This window comes from Phaethon aethereus, assembly GCF_964289735.1.
Source record: "Phaethon aethereus genome assembly, chromosome: 8".
NCBI classification, from domain to species: domain Eukaryota; kingdom Metazoa; phylum Chordata; class Aves; order Phaethontiformes; family Phaethontidae; genus Phaethon; species Phaethon aethereus.
Window position 1 is genome coordinate 18,843,392 of NC_138584.1, and position 17,407 is coordinate 18,860,798.

Consider the following 17,407-nt stretch of genomic DNA (forward strand, 5'->3'; position numbering starts at 1 on the left):
TTAAATATCATTTTTTCAGTTCACTTTGATCTGAATTGCTGTTTGATTGTAAACACTAAAAATTACATAGCCGTTTCACAGCAGGAATATGATTTTTCTTCTGGAGTTTTCACCATGAGTAATTGTGATAACAGTACCATATCTATGTATAAATGAAGCACTGCTGGTATTTTGTCTTGCAGAAAGTACTTCAATTCCCTTCCTAATAACAGGTGAAAGGTTTTCTTTCACCTAAATTAAGGTTCCTTGGTTTTAATTGTTGTTTTTACAATATATATTTTTATCTAACTATTCTTATGTAAATGGTGATGTATTCGAAGTACTACTTTCTTTCATCATTAAGGCAGATGTGACTGATAGTTTGGTTTTCCTCCTTTCAGTTGTGAAGAGCCATCTTCATTACATCAGTGTGAACTATTACAAGACATTCAGGTTCTTACAAAAAGCTTTTGACTGAAATTTAACTCAAGTTGATGCTTTGTAAAAGATAAGGCAAAAGTTCAGATTTTGTCACAATAGCCCTAGAGAGCATACTGTTAGAATGTTTTTAAAAAAGCTAAGTTATTTTTATAGATGCAGACATGAATCAGCCTGGCAATTATAACAGCACTTGTTTTAGATGTTAAAATGGACACTAGTAACAGTTTAAAGAATCTTTATTTCATTGCTTGTAGTACTAAACTCACTTTCATGAGCACTAAAACAAGTGAAGCATTATTTTAAAATGAACTAACTTATGAGTTAAGCATTGTGTAATGAACTGACTCGTCATGTTTGTATGCCTCCACACTGAGTGATACATGTCATTCTTAGTAATACTTGAACACAGTAAATGCCTTCACAAGGAATTTTGGAGGACATCTGCTCTGGATATGACGGGATGCTAGCAGCAGTAGATATTAACAAGTATGCTTTTGTTGTGGCCTAAGTGATGCAGATAAACCTGTGTTTCTTGCAAAAGACACCGTTGTTTAGAGTTATAAAGGAAGCCAACTGATTTTTCTATTTTTTGTGTCTATCTGTCTAGAGTGGCTGTTTATCCCAGCATGAATCTGAACTTTTTTGTACCAGCACAGTTGGGCTTCAATTGTGGCAGAGTTATAAGCTCAAAATATAGACAACAACGATTCAGCTGTTTCCTTTGTTAAACTTCTATCACAGAATCACTAGGTTGGAAAGGACCTTCAAGATCATCAAGTCCAACCATTAATAACTAGGAGTTACAAACTGGGAGTAGTTTGTAATTACAAGATGTCTTATGTATTTTAGATTCCTACAGTGATCTGGTTCCATAAAAATCCTTATATGAAAGGAAGAAATAAACTGTAAGAATTAATTGCAGTAATGAGAATTGAAAAATGCTCATTTTGCCATCATCCTCAACTTGGTTGTACGTAGTTCTTTATACACATATATGAAATAATTAACTAGATACAAAAAGGCTATTTATTCCTTTGTCTACTTTATACTAACTTCTTGATAGAATAATGCAGATAACTGTCAGTATCTGAGAACCAGTGTAAATGTTCAGTGTATGTTTAGTGAGTGTACAAACTAGTATCTAAATCTAAGATTGCTGATATAATTGTTGAATGTGTTTTACAGAATGAGTAGAGACAAGGTAAGTGAAGTTTATAATCCCACTATTCCATGTTTCTTCCATCTTTGTAATTATTTCATGTTTTAAGTCCAGAGGAACTTTAATTATGCAAGCTAGTATTTAAGCTGTTTATCAGTGCCTTTTTTTAATAAAAAAAAAATCTTTATTTGGATGGTGGAAAAAAGCTTTTAAAAAATTTGGTGGTTTTGATCTCTCAAGTGTTATTTCATAGCTGTTTTGGGTTTTAACAGTCAGATCTTAGTTTTTGCCTTAACTCTAATGTCTGGTTGAAAAATCTAAATGTAGTTAAGCAAATTATCTGTTCAGAACAGCATCTCAGAAATGCAATGTAACAACTTGAGTTCTGCTTCCTGTGGAAGTAATGATTACTGATGAGTTCATGTCAGGAAAGAAGTTTTAATTTCCCTGCAAATGATTAGACTATTTCTTGTGTTCTAATTCATAGTATTTAGGCAAATATTGAGTTGAACCTGAGTACAGAAGATTCATATTCTGAAAGGAAGCTGTATTCCTGGCTGTCCACAACATCTGCGCAGAAGAGTGATGAAGGGTTAATAAAACTGTATTGAGACTTCTGTTATATTGTGTGTGGTTTGCTTTTATGACTTGTCACTCCTTTTTCACAGGGGTTAGTACTTACTAAATTTCATAGTGAAAGCCTATTTTTAATTACATGTATACACAGTTCATATTTTAAGTGAAACGTGATTTTACTTCATTTCAGTAAGGTTATATTTTTCCATGTCCTGACTTTCACATTTGTTATGAAAGCAGTGTCTAAAAGAAAATTAAAGCAGAGGTCTTGTTTATAGAAGGTAATGAATTGAATTAAACTTTTTTAACTGAAGCTTATTCTGTCAGCTTCTCTGTAAATGGTAGGCTTTCAGGTTAGAAGGATGTGATTTGCTATACAGTATTCATAACTACGTGTAACTTTATGAAGTTCTATTTTACTAGCTGTAAAAACGTGTTGTTAACTTATTTAAGATTCAGCAAACTACAGAATCAATTATGTGTTGCTAAAAATACCAAAAAAGTTTAAAAACGTGATACTATACAAGATAAAGAGTTTTCTTTATTTAGATACTACATAAAATTGAATTGAACTTAGGCTTTGCTTTAAGAACATTGAATCTGTCGTCTTACTGCAATCACAACTAACTACAATAAACTAGCAATAGTTAGTGGAAATGAAAAGTCTAAAGTCACTGCCTTATCTGTATTATAAACAGTGCTTCACTATCCAAGTTTGGTTTAAAATGGAAACTAAAATTTCACTTAATGAGACTTTCTTCGCATCTTTGGGGAGGAATAAATAAAATTTTCCTATTACTAGTCCATAATTCCCATTGTAACATGTCAGATTGTACTTTTTTAAATGAAGCTTTGCTTTCATCAACAGTATATCTCAAATTATCTCTTTTTCTGTTTTTACATTTTGAATATAATGAATAGAAATTATAAAGTATCTTGAATGAACAGTCAGTTGTTGCATAAATCAGACAGGTCTGGATTTGTGATTCTATTTAGGATCTTATTTGGCTGTAGTTACCATCAACACAATAGTGTATCGTCTCCTCAAAGAAAAATAGTTGCAACAGATAACACACAGTAAGTAAACCAGTAATTTAAATTTTTGATGTCATTAACAGCTTCTGTTTATTACAGCTTTATGCAGGAGCTGTCCTAGAGGTATGTGGATGAAAATTGGGAAGGTTCCCTCAAGTCCAGGGTAAGTAAAGCCACTACTGTTCTTTCAAATATGAAATACTGTCACAGCTCAATGACAAAATGTGCCTTTAAGTACTACTACAAGTAGTAATAAATTTAGTATATTTTATCAGGAAAGTTGTGTTGACCTGAGGCTCATGGAACCAGTCTCCAATAGTTGATAGATGAAATTACATTGTGCGCTGTCATGATTTAGCCCCAGCCGACAACTAAGCTGAGCTGCTTGCTCACTCCCCCATGGTTGGATGCGGGAGAGAATCGTAAGAGTAAAAGTGACAAAACTCATGGTTTGAGATAAAGACAGTTAATAGGGAAAGCAAAAGCTGCGCATGCAAGCAGAGCAAACAAGGAATTCATTCACTACTCCCCATGGGCAGGTGGGTGTTCAGCCATCTCCAGGGAAGCAGGGCTCCATCACGCGTAATGGTTTCTTGGGAAGTCAGACGCCATAACTCCGAACGTCCTTCCACCCCTTCCTTCTTCATCCCAGCTTTATATACTGAGCATGATGTCATATGCTATGGAATATCTCTTTGGCCAGCCTGGGTCAACTGTCCTGGCTGTGTCCCCTCCCAGCTTCCCGTGTACCCCCAGCCTTCTTGCTAGCAGGCCAGCTAGCTGGACTGTCCTTAACTACTTAGCAACAACTCAAAACATCAGCATGTTATCAACACTTTCTCATCCCAAACCCAAACCATAGCCTCACATTACCTATATGAAGAAAATTAACTCTAGCCCAGCTGAAATCAGGATATGTGCTTATGGAACTACTTTGTGTTTGCAGATCCTGCAGTATAATTGTTTTGTCAGTGGATAATGACAGTCAACTAAAGTGAATGAAATACAGTAGTGTAAAAGGAAAAATCAGTATCATCAGTGTGTGGTGGGAGGAAGTTGCAGGAAAAACATCTGTGAGAAATTTCAAACTGTAATTTTCTTATAAGTAGGGGAAGAGCTTAGGTGATAGCAGTACTTTTTTTTTTTTGCTGTAATGAAGATCCTAACACTGTACTTTGGACATAGTTGGACATAGAGAAGAAAGACTGATCTAGCTTTAGACATAAAATTGCACAAACAGCACGTCTCCATCTACCATGGCCAGTATTAATACCTCTCTGTTTGAAGGCTGACTGACAAACAAGTAAAAAAGGATTTTAAAACAGGTTACGATTAACATAAGTTATGCTGCTTTAGACCCTCTCCTGCCACCTCTACCCACACACAGTTCAGTTAATTGACTGCAAGACCAGAGCAGAGCTATTTTCTCTTTCCTGCTGTTTAAAATGCCAAAACAAGAATCATTTAAATGATTTCTCTCTCTACAGGGGGGCAAGGAGATTATCTTTGGTAGTACAGGAATCTGTAGTATCTCTGTGACCATTCAAATTTAGCAAATGTAAAAACACTCCCAACTGTTGCTGCCCATTCACTCAGCTGCTTTATGGTTGTGAATTTGTAACAGTTAAGTGCTCTTTTGAGCTATAGGTTCAAAGTAAAAGGTGAACCTGTTAGCCTGACTCCAGCCTGCATTATGTCCTCAGTTATCTTCATGTTTAGGTCCTGAAAGGGAATGGCCCTCAATTTCTCCTGTGTGCACACTATGAAACAGGTTCCAAAAGCTTACAGTACAAAAAGAAGAAATTGAAAATTGTAAAGATTTTTTTCCTTTCAATCCTAGGTTATCTGAAACCTACTCAGAGATTTACATTTCATTAATCATATAGCTTGCTTTTTAAAATGACTGAATAAACTTCAGTTGTTTTTCAGATGCTCTATCCTGGCTGAAACCAGGACAGTACTCTATATTAACTATTAGTTCTTTGATATGAATTAAAAAAGGACTGACTAGTGTACTTAAAGAACTCCTTTGCCTTTTCATCACCAATTTCTGCAGTTACCTAATTTAAATTTATCTTGACCAAATTTACAGTATTTAATGCCTCCATCTTAAGACATTAACATTCAAGAAGTGTTTTTATTTCAGCTTTTCATTTGGATGTTTGCTATGGAAGTTAGGTTGCCTGAAGGTCATGCTGCTGCTTTTGAAGCATTGTCTTTGTAGGCTTCATTGAACTGTGTAGCCTGTCATTGACAATGTCTCATTGCAAATAACTCTGATTCCTTTCCCATAGCTTCTGCTAGGATTTTTTGGTGGGGTGTTTTTTTTCAGAATATAGACAAAATGGCACCACTAATTGCAGGACTGTGTATGTATTAGAATTACTTGGATTACTAAGTGTTACTTCTGTACCTGACTGAAGTCTTCACCTTTAAGTACCTGTGTAAATTATTTTGTCCCTTGGCTTACTTCCACAGCCTTGATTTGTCATGGACTACTACTGGCTTTTTTTTTTTGGCCAAAGGATGGACAGTGGGGTTTTTTGAGACTCACATGTTAAAACACTTAAGGATTAAAATTTGTTTGTTTAATAGAGGTTTGTAAAAGTTGAACAGTAAGGAAGTTACACAGTTGGAAAAACCTGTGTGTTGCTCTTGGTTACGAAATGCAATATTCTGTGGTCCTTCTGTATCAAGATTTCCATGAAGCCTACTGGTTATAATTTTTAGCTACAAATAGTTGCTGAATACACCTGTGTGCCTGAAATGTGAGAATCATTACATATGGAATATATTTATAGATTCTGGGAAAGCAAAGAAGTGACAAGTGATGAAAAAAATCTAGTCCTCAGCGAGATTATCTCAATCTCAAACTGAATGTTATTCTTTGTAATATCATAACAAACTATTAAATGCTTTTGTGAATATGGACAAGGATGTCCATTATTTTTTTTCAAATACAGCTTCTTGTCATGTCAGGTAACAGATCACATTCCTGTAAGTCTCTAAGTTCAGTACTGAAATACTTTTCCTGCTAAGCTTCCCTTAAAAATAAATTGTTCCATTATAAATGCTGTACTGTAAAATTAATTCCTATATTACATATATTTTGAAATTGTCCTGTGCAAAACTATTCTTAAATATTTATAATGTAAAAGCACATCATCAAAGTAGGACATTGAAAACAGTAAGTGACAAGATTCATAGATGAAGCAATATCTTGTTATACCAGGTAACAGAAAATGTGACAGTTTTTGGCTGACAGCCATAAAACTAAGGCTCTGAAATAGAATAATAAATTAGCTGGGTTGGTTAGTTATTAAAATTAAATCATTTTTTATTTAAATATTTTTAATCCAGCATTAACTGTTTTTTTTTTTAATTTACCTAGCATATTTGTGTTAAGCTGACTTTTCAGTTGCAGACATGTTCTGTTCATGGTAAGATAGGAGATCACAGTGTCTAGACTCCTGTGTTTTTTCCAGTTTAAAAAAACCTGAATTAAGATGGGTTTTTTCACTGAACATTGCTTTTATATTTCTGTGCATTCTTTTTGTTCATCAACAGAATAACTGTCACCTCTCCCTGTGTGACTTTCTTAGTTAAGAAATGGATGTGCTCTCAGCAAATCTGTTACAGAAACAAGGTCCTTAATCCTTGAAGTCATGCAGCATGCAACTACATTAGATCCTCTGACTTCAGAGTCAGTAAGCACTCTATTATGCTGCCCAAGTTTTGTGAGTGTGAGGGGGATTCTTTCAGCTACTAAAATGTAATTTGTTATGGGATTATATTTTTGGGTAAAATCACTTATTTCCTGGTTATTCTAATCTATAATTCTTAAATACTGGTGAAAGAAAGTTAGAAAGTTGTATTAACCTTAAATCTTGCATTGGTAGAAATGTTAGTAAAACTCTTGCTAAGAAATGTAGGATATTGTAGTGGGAGATATGCACTGTTTTATCATAATCTTTTGTAAACAGATGATTGTGGCTTAACCCTAGCTGGCAATGAAGCACCACACAGCTGCTCACTCATTCCCCTCAGTGGATAGGGGAGAGAATCACTAAAAGTGACAAAACTCATGGGTTGAGATAAAGACAGTTTAATAGGGAAAGCAAAAGCTGCACACAAGCAAAGCAAGGAATTCATCTACCACTTCCCATTGGCAGGTAAGTGTTTGGCCATCTCCAGGAAAGCAGGGATCAATCATGCATAATGGTTACTTGGGAAGACGAAATGCCATAACTCTGAACACACCCCCTTCCATTGTCTTCTTCCCCCCACTTTATATGTTGAGCATGACATCGTATGGTGTGGAATTGCACCCATTTTTAAAAAGGGTAGCAAAGAGGACCTTGGGAATTACTGGTCTGTCAACCTCACTTCTGTGCCTGGGAAGATCATGGAACAGATCCTCCTAGAAGCTATGCTAAGGCATATGGAAGGCAGGGAGGTGATTTGAGATGGCCAGCATGGCTTCACCAAGGGCAAGTCTTGCCTGACCAACCTAGTGGCCTTCTATGATGGAGTGACCACAGCAGTGGACAAGGGAAGAGCTACCAGTGTTGTCTCTCTGGACTTCTGTAAGGCCCTTGATACGATCCCCCACATCCTTCTTGCTAGATTGGAGAGAAATGGATTTGACGGGTGGACTGTTTGGTGGATGAGGAACTGGTTGGATGGTTGTATCCAGAAGGTAGTGGTCAACAGCTCAATGTCCAGACAGAGATTAGTGATAAGTGGTGTCCCTCAGGGGTCCTTACTGGGACCAGTACTGTTTAATACCTTAATCAATGAAATAGGACAGGCTGAGAGAGTTGGGGTGGTTTAGCCTGGAGAAGAGAAGGCTCTGGAGAGGGCTTATTGCAGCTTTTAAAGGGGACTTATAAAGAAAGATGGGGGCAGACTCTTCAGCAGGGCCTATAGCAACAGGACAAGGGGTAATGGTTTTAAACTAGAAGAGGGCAGATTTTAGACTACATAAAAGGAAGAAATTTTTCACCATGAGGGTGCAGAAACACTGGCAGAGGTGGCCCAGAGAGGTGGTAGATGCCTCATCCCTGGAAACATTCAAGGTCAGCTTGAATGGTGCTCTGAGCAATCTGATCTTGTTGAAGTTGTCCCTGCTCATTCCAGGGAGGTTTGATGACCTTTAAAGGTGCCTTCCAACCCAAACTATTCTATGATTTTTTTTTTTTGGTCAGCTGTCCCAGCTGTGGCCCCTCCTAAATTCTTGTGCACCCCCAGCCTACCTGCTGGTGGGGTGGTGTGAGCAGCAGAAAAGACCTTGGTGCTGTGAAAGCAATGATGGAAACATCCCTGCATTATCAACACTGTTTTTAGAATAAATCCAAAACATAGCCCCATACTAGCTACTGTGAAGAAAATTAACTCTATCCCATCCAAATACAGCTAGAACAATACTTCAGATTTAGAAATTTCTGTTGCCCTACTGCTTCTACAAAGTACTCTGTCTTGGATTTGCTTTCGAAGTGGGTGCTGCTTTGTATAATATCATTAACAGTTGCATTGTAACTTAATAGACTACAAAGAGTAGTTATTGATGTGCCATTTGAATTCTTAAATTTAAATTCTTATCTCATTGTAGTCCCCTGAAAGGTAAAGAGCTATAGCCATTAAAATGTAAATGAATGCTTGATGTCTGCTGTAGTTCTTCTTGCTAGGCCCTCATGGTATCTTTTGAAGCATGTGATCTTCAAAACTGCAGAGCATGTATTTGTCCCCAAAACAAATTGTTAAAGAGTCTGAAGAAAGAAATTAATGCTTTTGGTTTGCGTGTATTACCAGTGATTTACATGTTCACATTTTTAGCAAATATTGCCAGTTGTCTTAGCAGTGCTTAGATATTTGTGATGTAATTAAATGTTGTGTTTTCCTGTCTTCATAAAATACCGCCCTGCTACTCTTTCATTTGTTTTGGTTCCTTTTTTCTTCTGTAGGTTTAACACTTGATAATTAGCAATGCCTCAAAAAAATCATTGTTCTATTCAAGTTCATTCCAGGTACAAAATGGTCAAGTTCTTTTTGCCTTTTTTAAGGTACAAATCTGTGACATTCTACACAAACTTGTGTTTCTACTAAAATTGGTTTTTACTTTCAAACTGCTTGTGTCTAATAATTCAGGGCCAAGTTAAGCAAACTACCCTTTATTTCATTGGCTTATGCTAAGTAATATTACCTTTGCTTTCTGTTTATTGAAATTAACTTGGAACAACTACTTATAGATAATCTTAGATGGACTTTGATCATCCTCTTGTGTCTTAGTACTAGATCACTTCAGTTATTTACGATAACACGTTTTGTATACATTTAGTCTTTCTTACTTTAGAGTTTTAAAAAATCAGTTGTGTATGCTGCATTGAGTTGCACGAAGTACCATGCTACTGTTTGATAAAATGTCTTTTGAAAGATAGTAATAACTCGTGTGCTTCCTGTTGCTAATTCAGTGTGTGAAACACTTAAATGCATCACAAAAAGACTTATACTAAAGAAATATTTAAAAGGATGATCTCTCTAATTTTGAAACATTCCTCCATACTCATGAATGATGATGGAAGCATTCCTTTCTGGTGGTGTTCTTGGAGCACTAACAATTCTTTGCCCTGATTACATAATGGGCTTTTCTGGTGTAATACTGGGGGACAGAAGGGATAGTCACCTTCATTAAAGTGTGCTGCCTGCTTTTCAGTGCACAATCAGCATTTTTTATAAGATTTACCTGTAATATGAATCTGTGTATCTGTATGCAGCATCAAGAGTTTAGAAGAAGCTAAAGGGTTCTGTTTACTAGAGAATAGCATAAACTGAGAAGGGTATATCCAGTTTAAAAAGTTGGGTGAATCCCCATGGGCATACGTAGCCTCATAAGTGTTAACAACAGTAAGCAATGTAATAAATCTAAACTAAAAGCACAGATTTTTAAGTAAGAAAAGGATTAGAAGTTTGAACAAGTGGACTTTTCCATTACTGGCAGATACTTAATCACATTAGACTCTTGCAAGAAGACATGCTGTAGCTTACCAGGAGGAAAAATTGTGCAGTAAAAATGTATTGCTGGCCTTGTGCTGAAGATTTGACTAGTTCTGACTGCTTTTCTGCCATTAAAACCTGAAACTGATATAACAGAGACAGTAAGGTTTTTTTTAATCTCCTCTAGGCCTTTCTGATTTGAGGCCATTATAATTCTTTGGATGCGTGTAGAGACAGACAAGGTTAAAAATGCCTGTCTGTATGCATAGTTGTTTGAAAACTAGTGTGACATTTTACTGCCATTGTATATTGGCTCTCATTCAAGTATTAAGAGATACGTTTAATTTTTTTTCTCAACATCATTTTATATTTTTTCAGTTACAGATCAAGCAGGGGATCTTTGCTCCTAAAACAGGAATCTAAATAATGTGAATATTCCTGAATGTAGATATCCTTGGTAGTTTGGATCATGCCCTTAATATGTAACACTAGGTAGTCAACGCTGTTTACAAAGAAGTTATGCCTAGCATATAGATCTGCGACTCTGCACGGAGAGATGTGGTGTCATGTGCAGTTTGGGTCAGGAACTTTTGTTATGGTATATCCTACTGTACCTCAGAATAGCGCAGGCATGTGCATGCATGTACATAGACTTGCTGTTTGGACAGGAATTATTTAGATTCCTTAGTAGTCTCCACTTAGGCTTTAATTCCAACAGACTAGTTTTCACAGGCTTTCTCACAACAAAGAGGTGTGTTACATCAAAACAAAGTGGCATTATAAGGATAGCTGTGAGTTTCTGTTCTGCTGTGTTCATAGGCAGAGGCTGCTCTTAGGTCTTTAAAAGCACTGTTCAGTATTACCTCTCCTTGCAAAACAGTTTGGTGCTGGGCAGGCATTAAAATGCCCATACACACCTGATCCTTTCCTCTGACCTTTTAGTTGTAGTTGATTGCGTGGCAATCAAGTCTGCTCTGTAGGCTCACCTCAGGGTTGCCTTCAAACGGAAGGCATATGCTCTAGTATTGGACGTGTTTTATGAGAGCATAAGGTGAAGTGATTTTTCTTAACATTATGAGAAAGGACAGTTGCAAAGCTGGCAGTCGAACAGCTCTTACTTCTAGTCTGGTGTTTAATTCACCGGAACATAGTCTCATGGCACCAAGCTCAGAGTTCATCTTATAGAAGTCAAAGTGGAAAATGCTTTCCTCAGTCACCCATGGTTGGATTATATAAATGCTTGTTTCCCTGCAGCGCATAATTTCTAAAGCTGGTACAGGGAGAGGAAAATGGGGAGATAGGTAAGATGTTAGTATTCAGCATCAAACTATTAAACTGTGGTGTAAAGATGCGCAAGTAGCCTTCACACATAGGAAGCAACAATGCTGATTGTCAGGGTATAGAGGGGAAACCGTTGGGGCAGTGCTGAAGGTGGAGCGTATGCACCACATCCCATGATAAGCAAGCAGCCACAGGTCCCCAAATGTGCGCTATAGCTGCATTTGAATTCCTAACCCCACCAATTCCATTCAAAGGCTGTTTATTCGACTTAGGGCATGATTTTGTGGGAAAGAGGGGGGAAAAAGTGGTTGATACAATAATATGTATATTTAATGCATGTCAGTATATTAGTTTCTCACTTTAGCTTCCAAAATTGAGAATATACAAGTTACTTGTACAGTGAATGTTTTTCTTTGTTGCAAGTGACCAATGCAGAAAGTCACTATGGTCAGTATTAAAAATAAATACGCCATTAACAGAAACCAATTTTGTTCCAGCTGTCTAAAGTTTCAGGAAAAATGTTTTGTAGTGCTTCAGCTCTCAGCAGATTTAGACATTTGACATTGATACAAGTGTGTAATAGCTACTTTTCAAGTGGCAAAATGTAATACTTGCCTATAGAATACTTTCTTCTTCCACCTAATTCTGTTCCCATTTTATGCAAGCTTGTTCAACCCAACACTGCAGCCAGGGAACAGCCACTGGTGTCCAAATGAGCTGTCATCTGTGACTCAAGTAACAAATCCTCACACCTGTTACAAGCTTAAAGTGCTGTAACCTGAGTGAACCCCCAAAGGTTATTCTTTAATACAGTGGGGTTCCACAGTTCAGATTTGCTTCTGAAACTTTATCCATTTTACTATGCTCTTACAGTTTTTCTTGAAGTTTTGCAATTAAAATTACCCACTGTACTGACTGCTGCTTAAAACCTCCTTTTCATGTAAAGCCCTAAAGACTGATTTCAGCTTCAGATTTAAATTGAAAAAAAGTAGAAAAAATCCCCATGAAATAGTTCAATGTGCTATGGGCTTAACAAATAAGAAATATCTTTGCCACTTTTTTTTGCATGTTGCTGTTGATGACAGCCAAGACAACTAACAGGTCACAAGGACATGGGAAGCACTGAAGATTGAAATTATATTTTTGTGAGTTTAAGTTGGAATTGAATGGCAGTATGTGAGCAAGTAGTGGTTATTTAGCGCTATTTGAAATTGTTATGCAAGTACAGCTTACGATATGACACTGGAGTATTGTTCTATAGAAAGAATGAAAACAAGCCTTATTTCTTCTTCAGGGTTCTAGTATATCTGGCAGCTCATTGGGCCATTGGTATTTTTTCAACTTGTTTGTACTGTGTAGTGGTTGGTGCAGCAGGCAGAGTATCTGACTTTGATCTGTACTGGGAGCAGAGTAGAAGAGGGAAGAAAATAAATGCCACTCTGTATATACATACTGAGAAAGTGTTGAAGTAACTGTCTACAGTAATATAGAGGTATAAAGATGCCAGGGGACATCTTTACAATTACTGAGGAAAGCACTACACTTTGTGAGGCAGTATGAAACATTAATCCTGAGGCTGCACTCATCTCCGTGCACCAGCTGGATGCACTGCAATTTGTGAGAGATTCGTTGTTGCCTAACCTTGAAAAAGCAGCTTTAACATGCAGCTGGTGCCTTTGTAAGAGTCAGTCCGTACTGACAGGGTTCATCCTTGGGGAGACTCTACTAACATGCTACAGGATTGTCCTGAATCCACTTAATGTCAGCACAGATACTAAATTCAGCCTTTAGCATAACCTGAATGTAAGAAGGAGGAATGAAGACTATGCTATTTTCTAAATAAACTTTAAATACTTTTAGAACTCAGACATTCATTAGGCTAAAGTGTTCAGAAGTAGGGGATTATGCTCACACTTTGTCCTGAAATAATTCATATTAACTTTAAAAAAAGACAATATTAACGCAGGGCCTGGGTTGTGCTGTAGGGATACGGGGACTACGCTGCTGGTAATGCTTGCTGTTTGCTGACTAGCACTTCAAGCAATGAATTGTTCAGCAGCAGCCCCCCTCAAACCTGAACTTCTCTCCATGGAGCTACATGACAAGCCAAAGAATCCATCTTACAGCTGATTGTCTTTGGGAGTGTCAAGAGAAGAGGAGATACCAGCTTCTCTTCTTGTTTTCTGTTTCTGTTTTCTAGCTGCTTTTTCACATGTAATCTCAGAGATCTCTGCAAGACAAGATTGCCTGTCTTTTTTGCAAGAATAATACCTCTGCCCAGTTTCCTCTGTGCCCTTTCACCCGCATTGCTGCAGCTTGCGTGGAGTGCTGGTGGGATGTGTGTTGTATTTAGCCTCCCTCACAAAGCTTATCTTCAGCCAGATTTTGATCGCTCTTAACGCTTTTCCTCACATTTGCGTATTGCGGCAGCATATGGGCCAGTCTGCTAAAGACTGTCAGTTGTACATGCAGATAAACCGATTTAGACAGTTGCACTAGTGTTCGAGGAAAATCTAAGCAGATATGAAGCTTGTTTGGAATACTAGCAAAAATAGGGTGTTCCTTAGGCATAATAGGTTTCGTATTATTGTGAGGATATTAAGAATTCTAACATTAAAATACCTTGTAAAGCATCATCCCAAAAGAAAGAATTCAGGGAATACTGGCTTAAATGCAAATCTGCTTTATACAAGTGGAGAAGAGTTTGATTATATTTCTTCTTTTTTCCTAACTGTAGCTTTCGTCAGGAGTGATAAGCCAAAACTCTTCAGGGGACTGCAAATCAAGGTGAGTAGTGACCTGACTTTTTTATTTGGGATGTTAGGAAGAATTAAGTTTGGTGGAAGTAGTCCTTCTGTGGATTGTTCCTTATTTGCTGATTAAGTAATCCTTTTGCAGAAGACATATATTTGCATTGCAGTATAAATCTTTACAAGTTCCTGCTGCTAATATTAATTGGTTTATTGCTCACTAACTGTTTGGTACCAATCTATTTTTGTTGTCGGGGTTTTGGCGTTTTTGTTGTTGTTTGGTTTTAATCCAAGAAAAAATATACTGGAATCCATAAGTAATAGCAGATGGCAAAAGAATGTGAGGAATTGCTTGCATTCTGTCCTTACTCTGGATATCTTGGATTTACTCAAGCTTATTCTGCCGTAGTTTCCTTTTCTTCTGTTCTGTTCTCCCCTTACTTCCTGATGGAGCTGCCATTTCCATACAGTCAGTGATTCTTCAGTTTTTCTCCTCCCTCTCAGAATCTCTTTGCTGTGTTCTATGATTCTGTTTTTCTTTATAGTCTTCAAACACCTAGCTTTATAGATATGTATATACTGAATTGTCTGTCTTATGACTTGCATATATGCAAAGCTGCACAAGCTGCACTTGCTTTGGGCTCAAACAGTTCTTTGGTTTCAAGATCTAGTGTAAGACTTTACCTTTCTCTTAAAATCCTGTGTGAACTTCCAGCGTACTTCACAGAGATACATCTTGATTCTCATGTCTTGTGCTCCCATCTCTATTTACCAAATGGCACCATCTGGAATCACTTCATAGCTATGCATGGCTGCAATAAGTGATTTGTCTTCTCAGCAGCAGATTCCATCTAAAACAGATTTCGTCTGTCTCATGCATTCATGTCTCTGTGTCCTCCAGTTTCTTTCAAAAGCTTTCTCTCCTTCTGCATTTCTGGCTGTTTCACTTTTATTTTAAACTGTGTAGCTGTATTGAACATCAAAGCAGTCTAGACTACAACTGGTGCAGAGCACTACCAGAAAAAATGTAGTGCAAATGGATCTGTATTTATTTTACAAGACTTTTGGAAAATGGATTAGAGATGCCACGAGCTTCATTAAGTAAAACCAGCTAGGTTAGCTCAGTAGGGTGAAGTAAAATACTCCTGGGGAAATCTTTCCATGAACTTAAATGGTTAGAGCCTTCTAATACTGTTAAAAGTTTTTATTTGCATTATATATTTTGTGACTTAGTGAGTCTTCAGAAGCATTAAAGTATTATGTTACCAGCAAAGCCTAGTAGGCACAGATACAACACAGCAGGAAAGAATGTGATTATATTAGAAATTAATAGTAGAACTTCAAGCTGTTAAAGTGAGTGGAAATTTCTGAAACGGTAAAAAGGCTACTGATTATATGCGAAAAATCATTCACCTGCTTGATGGAAAAATCCAACTTCAGTAACTTAAAACAGTTGAAGTAGAATACCATTTTCCAAAGCTAGGCATATGGTACTGCTCCCCTGCATATGCATTGGCTTGTGTAGTGGGCCAAGGAGAACAAGTAGGTGTTTGAGACACACACACACCCCCCTCTCTTCCTTTGACTTGTTCCTCCACTGTCCTCTGTTTGACATAAATGCAAGTCTGAAGTCTGAACTGAAGCTGTTTTCTACCTGTTTTATTTAAGGCAAGTAATTCTGTTCCGGATCTGAAGATAAGCATTTACTGCTCTTAAATTAATGTATTTTAATTTCCTGTGAAATAAGGCCTCTGTCCCTTATGCTTCCTTCTTTTCTCCCACCCTCATTCATTAGGACTATACAAGAAAACATACAATCCAGAGCTGCAAACACTGGCCAACTGCTGCTGGTGGAGTGTGCAACCTACAGCATTTCTCTGTCTTTAAAGCTTCAGCATGGTGTCTCCCCTCTTACCAGTTCTTCCTTTGCATACACACATGCACACAAACTCTAGCTTTGAACATCTACTTCTCCTTTGAAACTGGACAGTAGGTGAAAAAATATTGGAGGAAAGGAGGTAGCAGCATAGAAGAGAACAAGCTGAAGGACTGATCTCAAACTTAATTAGACTTTTATAGATCTGTTTTCTTCAAGAAAAGTAGAATACATTGTTGTTAAACACTAGTAATGATATTCATAAAACTCAAAACAAAATACATATGTATAGCGTTGAGCACTGTCAGGAACAACCAAGCTTGTCTGTCTGTTTTTTAAGAATTCTAAGCTTTAAAAAGTCAAAGCATAGGTTGATTTCTTAGCACAAATTGTATTGCCAAAGTTTGCCCAGAATACTCTCACTTAATTTAGTGTTCTGTTCTCAAGTATTCATACTTCATGGTGTCACTCTTTGGACTTTTTACTATTCTTGCTTTGACATCTTTTTAACTGATTTCAATCAACTGGGGGGAGGAGTATCAATACGGAGAATGCATTTCCCAGTCCAAGGTAACTGACTTCTTTTTCCTGCAGTATGTGCGTGGTTCTGATCCTGTACTAAAGCTGCTGGACGACAGTGGGAACATTGCAGAAGAACTGAGCATCCTCAAGTGGAATACAGATAGTGTGGAAGAATTTCTAAGTGAAAAATTAGAACGTCTATAAATCACTGCTTTCAGTCCTCTTTCCTTTTCATGTCTTGTCATGGTAATCTTCTCAGATGTGGTGTGCTACAGTTGAAAAAACATTCCAGCTTCTATATTAATTTTAAAATATCTGTTGTGCTGTACTAAACATCTTGTAATTGGAAGGGGAAGCTTCAGCACACATCTGAAATTGACAAACAGAATAGCTTGTCTTAATATATTTTAGCTCCTAATGCATTTATCACTAACAAAATGCTTTGTTTCAAAGTTAATTATTCAAATATCAGTTTGTTATAATTGGACCTGTTTTTACAAATGCTCTTAAAACTGAAGAGCTTCAAATAATTGAAATAATTACCATGCTTTTTGTCTGCTGCTGTTTGTAAGAAAGTCAGAACCAAATTCAGCGTACTATCTCCCAAAGAAACTTGACTGCTAATGCCCTCTTTTGTATCTAAACTGTCCTTTTTATAGAGGCATTGTTTACAGCGAGTATCTAGTTCACAGATTTTGAAGCTGATGGAGGAACTCATGCTCTGGTACAGTGAAACATTTAGTAAGTACACTTTAGTGAAGACTACATAGAAAACCTCTGAGGTGTATGGAAGTC

General features: G+C 37.0%; 1 protein-coding gene across 1 annotated transcript in view; it reads left to right on the plus strand.

Moving 5' to 3' along the window:
* Positions 1–16,816, plus strand: part of SELENOF (selenoprotein F) — a gene marked incomplete at both ends in the record, with an annotated part of 29,564 nt that extends 12,748 nt beyond the window's left edge. The window contains 3 exons of the mRNA XM_082002847.1: positions 3,290–3,353; positions 14,202–14,251; positions 16,685–16,816. Coding sequence (XP_081858973.1) covers positions 3,290–3,353; positions 14,202–14,251; positions 16,685–16,816 — 246 coding nt within the window. The remainder of the gene's footprint in view (positions 1–3,289; positions 3,354–14,201; positions 14,252–16,684) is intronic.
* Positions 16,817–17,407: the final 591 nt, after the last annotated feature.